This window comes from Oxyura jamaicensis, chromosome 32 (genome assembly GCF_011077185.1).
Source record: "Oxyura jamaicensis isolate SHBP4307 breed ruddy duck chromosome 32, BPBGC_Ojam_1.0, whole genome shotgun sequence".
Classification (NCBI taxonomy): domain Eukaryota; kingdom Metazoa; phylum Chordata; class Aves; order Anseriformes; family Anatidae; genus Oxyura; species Oxyura jamaicensis.
Window position 1 is genome coordinate 1,117 of NC_048923.1, and position 8,654 is coordinate 9,770.

Sequence of the window (8,654 nt, forward strand, 5' to 3'; positions counted from 1 at the left end):
CCCCCCCCCCGGGGCTTTGGGGGCTCCCCCCCCCGGGCTTTGGGGGCACCCCCGGAGGCTTCGGGGGCTCCCCCCTGTGGCTTCGAGCCCCCCCCTCTTGCTTTGGGGCCGCCTCTGTCCCGCTCCCTGCCCTCGAGCCCGGAGGAAGAGGATGGCAACGGAGCCCCGCGGTGGCGTGGCCCTTTTGGGGCTAAACCACGCAGTTTTGGGCCGCGCTGCGCGGCCGCTCTGGCTCTTCCCCTGCCCTCCAGGCGCGTTTTTCTCCCCAAACCCAGCACTCAGGGGCGGGAGGGACGGCGGGGCCCCGGCTCCCTCACCTCCTCCTCCCTCCATCCGTCCGTCCCCCCCCGTTTGTCCGCTCAGCACATCTCATCCGCACCCGCCTGGTTTTATTTCTTTGCCGTATTTATTTATTTATGATTTATTATTTTTATTTCTACCCTTTTTTTTTTCTGGTTTCCCTTCCCTCCTGTGCCGCCGTCTTAATTTTCTTCCTTCCCCTTTGTTCCCCCCTCACCCCGTGGGTGGTTTTGCCGCTATTTTTTGCTCCATACTGTCTGCCCTCCACCGCCACCTCCTTGCTCCCGAGCAGAAGAGATCGAAGGTAAGCTCCAGTCGGCCCCAGCCCCCCACCCCCACCCCCCCACCCCCCAAACCCCCGGCGTCACCCCCCCAGGGGCCAACCAAGCCCCCGCGGGCCGGATCCGACCCTCCTCTTCCTCGCAGCTTCCAACATCGACAACGTGGTGCTGGACGAGGACCGCTCGGGCGCCCGGCGGCTGCAGAACCTCTGGAGGTGACGCCGCCTCCATCCCCCCCCCCCCCCTCCCTCCAGAGCCCCCCTCCCGGCCCCTTTTTGCCCCCCGACGGGCTGCAGGAGCTGCGCTGATGCCTTTTATTTCCCCGCAGGGATCAACGCGAGGAGGAGCTGGGCGAGTATTACATGAAGAAATACGCCAAGTCCTCGGTGGGAGAGACGTGAGTGGTGCGGCGCCGCGCCCCGTGCCCTCGGGGAGGCCTCGTGCTTTTAGAACTTGCCCCCCCCCTTTTTTTTTTTCTCAGCGTTTACGGCGGCTCCGACGAGCTCTCGGATGACATCACGCAGCAGCAGCTGCTGCCTGGAGTCAAGTGAGTGTTGAGCAAGGGGAAAAAAAAAAACCAAAACGCCGCTTTTATGGGGAAAAAAAGGGGCGGATTGGGTCTGGGGGGCGCTGAGCTGCCCAGCCGGGTGGGCTTTTACGGGCTGGGCCGGGCCAAGCCCCCCCGTAACGGTTCCTCTCTCTGCCCCTGTGCAGGGATCCCAACCTCTGGACCGTGAAGTGCAAGGTAGGTGCCGGGGGGGGGGGGCCTTGGGGCGTATCCCCCGACCCTAAAGCAACCCCCCCTTTCCAGATCGGCGAGGAGCGCGCCACGGCCATCGCCCTGATGCGGAAATTCATCGCCTACCAGTTCACCGACACGGTGAGGCTGCGGGGGGGGGGGGGGGGGGGGGGGCCGGTGGGTGGGGGGGGGGGGGCGCCCCCCCCCCCCCCCCCCCTCCTTCACGTGCCCCTCGTCCCGCAGCCCCTGCAGATCAAGTCGGTGGTGGCCCCCGAGCACGTCAAGGGCTACATCTACGTGGAGGCGTACAAGCAGACGCACGTGAAGCAGGCGATCGAGGGCGTGGGCAACCTGCGCATGGGCTACTGGAACCAGCAGATGGTCCCCATCAAGGAGATGACGGACGTGCTGAAGGTGGTGAAGGAGGTCACCAACCTCAAGCCCAAGTCCTGGGTACGCCTCAAGAGGGGGATCTACAAGGACGACATCGCCCAGGTGAGGCGGGAGGGGACGGGGAGGGGGGTGGTAGGGGGGTGGGGAGGGGGGCAGTTAGCGCCGCCCCGGCTCACCGCCTCCGCCTCCCCCGCGGGCAGGTGGATTACGTGGAGCCCAGCCAGAACCAGATCTCCCTCAAGATGATCCCCCGCATCGACTTCGACCGCATCAAAGCCCGCATGAGCCTGGTAGGTGGGTGGGGGGTTGCGGGGCTGCCGCTGCGCGGGGGCCGCTGGCTCAGCCCGCTGCCTTCCCCCCCTCCCCCCCCCGGCGGAAGGACTGGTTCGCCAAGCGCAAGAAGTTCAAGCGCCCCCCCCAGCGGCTTTTCGATGCGGAGAAGATCCGGTAGGTGGCAGCCCCTGCGCCGGACACCATCAGGCGCGGCCCAAAAAAGCCCCCACCCCACCCCCCCTCCAGCGAGCTGCCCTCCCTGAGGGGCTGGTTTGGGTTTTTGCCCCCCCTCCCGTCTCGGCTCAGCTCCCTGGGAGGCGACGTGGCGTCGGATGGAGATTTCCTCATCTTCGAAGGCAACCGCTACAGCCGCAAGGGTTTTCTCTTCAAGAGCTTCGCCATGTCGGCCGTGGTGAGCGCGGGGCCTGGCTTTAAATCCAGACCCAAACCCGGCGCTTTTCTCCCCGGACTGCTTCCCTTCCCGCGGCGTGACGCAACCCCCGGGGGTCCGGGTGGGAAAGGGGGTGGGGAGGGAGGCCGGTGGCTCCCCCCCCGTTCCTCGGCGGGGATGCCGTCGGTGTGGCGTGGGCGCTGCTCGGGGAAGCAGGGGCGATTGGGGAAGGACGGGGACGGTTTTGGCCACGGGCTTTGATCGTGGCAGATCACGGAAGGCGTGAAGCCCACCCTGTCGGAGCTGGAGAAGTTCGAGGACCAGCCCGAGGGCATCGACTTGGAGGTGGTGACGGAGAGCACAGGTAGGCGGGGGTTTCAGCGCGCCCCCACCTCCTCCCCCCTCACCTCACCCCGCAGCGCCTCGGCCCCTCACCGTCCCTGCCGCTGCCCCCAGGGAAGGAGCGCGAGCACAACTTCCAGCCCGGCGACAACGTGGAGGTGTGCGAGGGCGAGCTGATCAACCTGCAGGGCAAGATCCTCAGCGTCGATGGCAACAAGATCACCATCATGCCCAAACACGAGGACCTGAAGGTAGCAGAGAGCCCTGGGAGCAGCTCCGGATGCCTCACGGGGGGGGCGCCGTGGCCACGCCAGGCCCCCCTCCCCGGTGCCCGTCTCCTTTCCCCTCCCCCCAGGACATGCTGGAGTTCCCGGCTCAGGAGCTGCGCAAGTATTTCAAGATGGGCGACCACGTGAAAGTGATCGCGGGGCGTTTTGAGGGTGACACGGGCCTCATCGTTCGGGTGGAGGAGAACTTTGTCATCCTCTTTTCGGACCTCACCATGCACGAGGTGAGCGCAGGGGTGAAACCCCCGGCCCGGCTCTGCGTGGGGAGGAGGGGAAGGGGCCGCCACGGCTGCGTCTCACCCCCTTTTTCCTGCCCCAGCTCAAGGTTCTGCCGCGGGACCTGCAGCTCTGCTCGGAGACCGCCTCGGGCGTGGACGTCGGGGGGCAGCACGAGTGGGGCGAGCTGGTGCAGCTGGACCCCCAGACCGTGGGCGTCATCGTCCGCCTGGAGCGCGAGACCTTCCAGGTGAGCCCTGGCTGCCGTGACGCTGGAAGGAGCGGCATTTTTTTTTCCTTTTTCCTGTGTTTTCCCGTGTTTTCGGGCGTCCTGCTGGGGAAGAGAAAAAGAGGGGACTTGCGCGCGCAGCCCTGTGCCGGAGATGCCTTCCCAGCTTCTGTTGTTCATCCCCGGGGTCGCGGAATCTGAGGGGGGGGCTGTTCTGGGCAGGCCCCCTCCCAGCTCCTTGCCCCCCCCCTGTGGGCTGCAGGTGCTGAACATGTACGGGAAGGTGGTGACGGTGCGGCACCAGGCCGTCACCAGGAAGAAGGACAACCGCTTCGCCGTCGCCCTCGACTCGGAGCAGAACAACATCCACGTCAAGGACATCGTCAAAGTCATCGACGGGCCCCACTCGGTACGAGCTGCGGCGTGCGACCAGCCCGTCTGCCTCGGGCCTCTTGGGTTTGCCGGGGGCCTTTCTGGCTTCTTCTGGCACCGAGGGGCCTTCCTGACAGCTCCCTGGGTTCTTCTGGTGCTGGGCGAGGGTCCTGTTCCCCCTCTGGGTCTCATCCCCCCCCCTTTTCCCGGCACAGGGCCGCGAGGGGGAGATCCGGCACCTCTTCCGCGGCTTTGCCTTCCTTCACTGCAAGAAGCTGGTGGAGAATGGCGGCATGTTTGTCTGCAAGACCCGACACCTCGTCCTGGCCGGTGGTTCCAAGGTGGGGGAGAGCTCTGGGGACGCCCCCGGGGACCACCGGCAGCTGCCGGAGGGGGCAGCGGCCCCACGGCTTCGCTGCTGCCCCCTCCTCCAGCACCCTTTTTTTTTCTCCCTTTTGCAGCCGCGGGACGTCACCAACTTCACCGTGGCTGGCTTTACTCCCATGAGCCCCCGTATCACCAGCCCAATGCACCCCAGCGGGGCTGGTGAGTGCTGGGGGGGTGCCCCCGAGGACAGGAGAACGCCCCCGAGGACGCTCAGCCCATCCTGAGCCCCCCCCTTCCACCTCCTCCCTCCTTGCAGGCCAGCGCGGTGGCTTTGGTGGCGGCGGCATGAGCCGTGGGCGCGGGCGGCGGGATAACGACCTCATCGGGCAGACGGTGCGCATCTCCCAAGGACCTTACAAAGGTGGGTGCCTTCCTGGGGGGGGGGGCGTGCTGGGTTTCCGGATCCCGTCCCAGCACGGGTTGGGGCTGTGGGGGTCACCTGCGTCCCCCTGCCCAGCCGCTCTCGGGGCCCCACAGGCTACATCGGGGTGGTGAAGGACGCAACGGAGTCGACGGCCCGCGTGGAGCTGCACTCCACCTGCCAGACCATCTCGGTGGACCGCCAGCGCCTGACCACCGTGTGAGTGCCTCCTGGGGACGGGGGGACGTGCCGCGCCTCCCCCGGGGCTTTTGGGGACTCCATGTCCCCATCTCCTGACGCTGTGTCCCCGCAGGGGCTCGCGGCGCCCCGGTGGGATGACATCGACCTATGGGCGCACCCCGATGTACGGCTCCCAGACCCCGATGTACGGCTCGGGCTCCCGCACCCCCATGTACGGCTCCCAGACCCCCCTGCATGACGGTGAGTGGCGGTGGGGGGAGAGGGGGAGGGCCCCGGGGTCGATGGGGGACACGGGACAGGGGTTAGGTGGGTTCCGGGGGCACGGAAGGGACCCCAGCGTGATCTTTCAGAGGGAAGGAGGGGGGGAAAGTGGGCACTGGGGACAAGGAGGGCCGAGGTGGATGGGGCTGAGGGGACGCACAGGGCACTGACGTGGCCCCCACGGGGCGTTGCAGGCAGCCGCACACCGCACTATGGCTCGCAGACCCCGCTGCACGACGGCAGCCGCACACCCGCCCAGAGCGGTGCCTGGGACCCCAACAACCCCAACACGCCTTCCAGGTGGGTGCCAGCGGGGCTGGTGACCGGGACAGCCCCACAGCAGGAGCCTTGCTCCCCGGCACCGCCCCAGCCACGTCGTGACGGTCGTGGTTTGGGGTCCTGGGCCACCAGAGGGGCCCCACCACGGGATTGCAGTCACCAAGTTGTCCCGAGCGTTGCCACGATGCCTCTCTTCCGTCCCTAGGGCCGACGAGGACTTTGAGTACGGCTTCGATGATGAGCCCACGCCCTCACCGCAAGGCTACGGTGGCACCCCCAACCCGCAGACCCCCGGCTACCCCGACCCCTCGTCCCCACAGGTCACCCAGCCATACAACCCCCAGACGCCTGGCACGCCGGCCATGTGAGTGTTCCCTCCGCCCCGCACCCGTCCATGGCTTCGGGGCGCCCCAAAGCCTGGCTCTGGGGGGGGGGGGAATCGCAGCCCTGCGGCCCCCGAGTTGGGGCTGGGGGGGGGACACCTCATCCCTGAAAGACTCCAAACTGCGCTCCTGGTGGGGAATTGTGCTCCTAGTGGACCCCAGACCGAGGCCTGGAGTTGACGCCGCGTTCCCTGAAGCCCCCCACGGGGTGATGCGGTGCCCCCATGTCCCCCTCTCGCCCCGGCAGGTACAACACCGACCAGTTCTCCCCCTACGCCGTGCCGTCGCCGCAGGGCTCCTACCAACCCAGCCCCAGCCCCCAGAGCTACCACCAGGTGGCCCCCAGCCCCGTGGGCTACCAAAACACCCACTCGCCGGCCAGCTACCACCCTACACCATCACCTATGGCCTACCAGGTACCCCCAGACCCTTTTTTCCCTGTCCCCCGTGCCCCCCCCCCCTTGCTGCTTACGCTGTCTTTTCTCTGCCCCCAGGCCAGCCCCAGCCCCAGCCCAGTGGGGTACAGCCCCATGACCCCCGGGGCGCCATCCCCGGGGGGGTACAACCCCCACACCCCCGGTTCGGGCATCGAGCAGAGCTCCAGTGACTGGGTGACCACCGACATCCAGGTGAAGGTCCGGGACACCTACCTGGACAGCCAGGCGGTGGGACAGACGGGCGTCATCCGCAGCGTCACGGTGAGCTGGCGGCGGTGTTTTTTGGGGTGGGGGGTGGGGGGGACACAGTGGGTCCCTGTGATGGTTTTACTCGAGTGGGCGACCGAGCTCCACCACAAGCGCTCTCTCGCTCCCCCTCCTCAAAGAGGAACAGGGAGAAAATCCGATGAAAGGGGCTCAAGGGTTGAGATAAGGACGAGGAGATCGCGTGGTAATTATTGTGATGGGCAAAACAGACTCAGCACAGGGAGATAGTAAGATTGATTGCCTATTACGAACGAGCTAGAAAAGTGAGAAACAAAGGAAAGAAACCAAAAGCACCTTCCCCCCCCCCCCATCCACCCTCTTCCACCTCCTCCCCCCGAGCGGCGCAGGGGAACGGGGGAGTGGGGGTTATGGTCAGTCTATAGAAATTCTTCTCTGCCGCTCCTTCTCGATCACTCTCGTTCCCTGTGCTGTGGGGTCCCTCCCACGGGATGCAGTCCTTGCTGAACTGATCCGGCGTCGGCTGCCCACAGGCAGCAGCTCTTCAAGAACTGCTCCAGATATGGCTCCGTACCACGGGGTCCATCCCTCAGGAGCACACTGCTCCAACCTGGGTCCCCCACGGGCAGCAGCTCCTGCCAGGTCACCTGCTCCTGCGTGGGCTCCTCTCCACGGGCTGCAGGTCCGGCCTGGAATCTGCTCTGGCAGGGGTCTTCCACAGGCCGCAGTCTCCGTCGGTGCAGGGCCACCTGCTCCACCGTGGTCTCCTCCACGGGCTGCAGCGTGGAACCCTGCTCCACCGTGGTACTCCATGGGCTGCAGGGGGACAGCCTGCTTCACCATGGGCCTCACCACAGGCCACAGGGGACTTCTGCTCCGGCGCCTGGAGCCCCTCTCCCCCTCCTTCTTCACTGACCTTGGCGCCTGCAAGGCTGTTCCTCACTCCTCTCACTCTCCCAGCTGCTGTGTGGCGCAGCGTTTTTTTTCCCTGTCTTAAATCTGCTCTCACAGAGGCGCAAACAACATCACTTATTGGCTCAGCTCTGGTCAGCAGTGGGGCCCTTACCAAGCATGGGGCAGCTTCTAGATCCTTCTCACAGAAGCCACCCCCATGGCCCCCTGCTACCAAAACCTTGCCACATAAACCCAGTACAGTCCCTACGGAGCCTTTGCTGACCCCGTCCTCTCCGCGCAGGGGGGGATGTGCTCCGTCTACCTGAAGGACAGCGAGAAGGTGGTGAGCATCTCCAGCGAGCACCTGGAGCCCGTCACCCCCACCAAGAGCAACAAGGTACGGTGCCCGCTGCCCTCTCGTCCCCTCGGGACCTCCAGCGTCCCCTTGGTGCCGCTGCCGGGTTCTCTCTGCCCGCTCCAGCTCCTCACTCCCCGCAAACTGTCACGAGGGCCCCTTATCACCTCCCAGCCCCCTTCAGCAGCCTCCTGGGACCCCACCACCCCGAACAAGGGCTTCTGTGGGATCTCCGGAGCCCTTCTTCTTTCCCTCAAGACCCACCGCGTCCCTCACACTGACTTTACCCCATCCCACCTTGTTCCTCTGGGCTTCCTCTGCCTCCCTTGACTTCCCTGCCCCTACTGGGGGCCCTCAGCGTCCGCCGTGCCCTCCCAGCCCCCCCCCCCGGGTGCCCTGTAAGTCCCTCATGGTCCCCGCTCTCATCCCAGGTGAAGGTGATCCTGGGGGAGGACCGCGAGGCCACCGGCATCCTGCTCAGCATCGACGGCGAGGATGGCATCGTCCGCATGGACCTGGATGAGCAGCTCAAGATCCTCAACCTGCGCTTCCTGGGCAAGCTCCTGGAGGCCTGAGCCCCCCCCCCCCCCCCCCCCCCCCCCCTGCCCCCCCCTGCTCTGCTTTTCTCTTTCGTGTGTCTTTTTTTTTTTCTCCCTCTTTTTCTCGTTTTACCTCCCCTTTGCCCTGGCGCCTGTTTGTGATGGGATTTCAGTGTCCAATAAAAGCTGTTGTGCGCCACCCCTGTCCCCTGCACGCTGCGTACTGGGACTTGGAATGGGGGGGTACTGGGATGCGGACGGTACTGGGATGGGAAGGGGGGGTACTGGGATGGGGGGGCGTCTTACTTGGGGTGTGTTACTTGGATGGGGAGGATACTGGGACTGAGGGGGGGGGCTACTGGGACAGGGTGGGTACTGGGACTGGGGTGCTAGATGACACAAGGGGTCACTGGGAGGCTCTCCGTGGGAGTTAGAGGGCACTGGGGGACACCGGTCGACCTGTGGAGGATCCAGAGAGCAGAAGACTACATTAGGTATGCAGCGTGCCC

General features: G+C 65.9%; 1 protein-coding gene across 1 annotated transcript in view; it reads left to right on the top strand.

The window, feature by feature from the left end:
- The window catches only part of SUPT5H (SPT5 homolog, DSIF elongation factor subunit), a gene marked incomplete at its 5' end in the record, with an annotated part of 8,833 nt that extends 489 nt beyond the window's left edge, over positions 1–8,344 (top strand). The window contains 26 exons of the mRNA XM_035308807.1: positions 488–604; positions 727–796; positions 910–978; positions 1,063–1,128; positions 1,296–1,326; positions 1,393–1,461; positions 1,564–1,815; positions 1,914–2,003; positions 2,090–2,160; positions 2,293–2,398; positions 2,648–2,741; positions 2,834–2,970; positions 3,075–3,230; positions 3,326–3,472; positions 3,714–3,860; positions 4,039–4,164; positions 4,285–4,369; positions 4,467–4,571; positions 4,688–4,790; positions 4,885–5,012; positions 5,228–5,333; positions 5,518–5,676; positions 5,943–6,111; positions 6,190–6,393; positions 7,553–7,648; positions 8,038–8,344. Of these exons, the coding sequence (XP_035164698.1) occupies positions 488–604; positions 727–796; positions 910–978; positions 1,063–1,128; positions 1,296–1,326; positions 1,393–1,461; positions 1,564–1,815; positions 1,914–2,003; positions 2,090–2,160; positions 2,293–2,398; positions 2,648–2,741; positions 2,834–2,970; positions 3,075–3,230; positions 3,326–3,472; positions 3,714–3,860; positions 4,039–4,164; positions 4,285–4,369; positions 4,467–4,571; positions 4,688–4,790; positions 4,885–5,012; positions 5,228–5,333; positions 5,518–5,676; positions 5,943–6,111; positions 6,190–6,393; positions 7,553–7,648; positions 8,038–8,181 (3,047 nt within the window). The remainder of the gene's footprint in view (positions 1–487; positions 605–726; positions 797–909; positions 979–1,062; positions 1,129–1,295; positions 1,327–1,392; positions 1,462–1,563; positions 1,816–1,913; positions 2,004–2,089; positions 2,161–2,292; positions 2,399–2,647; positions 2,742–2,833; positions 2,971–3,074; positions 3,231–3,325; positions 3,473–3,713; positions 3,861–4,038; positions 4,165–4,284; positions 4,370–4,466; positions 4,572–4,687; positions 4,791–4,884; positions 5,013–5,227; positions 5,334–5,517; positions 5,677–5,942; positions 6,112–6,189; positions 6,394–7,552; positions 7,649–8,037) is intronic.
- Between the last annotated feature and the right edge of the window lie 310 nt (positions 8,345–8,654).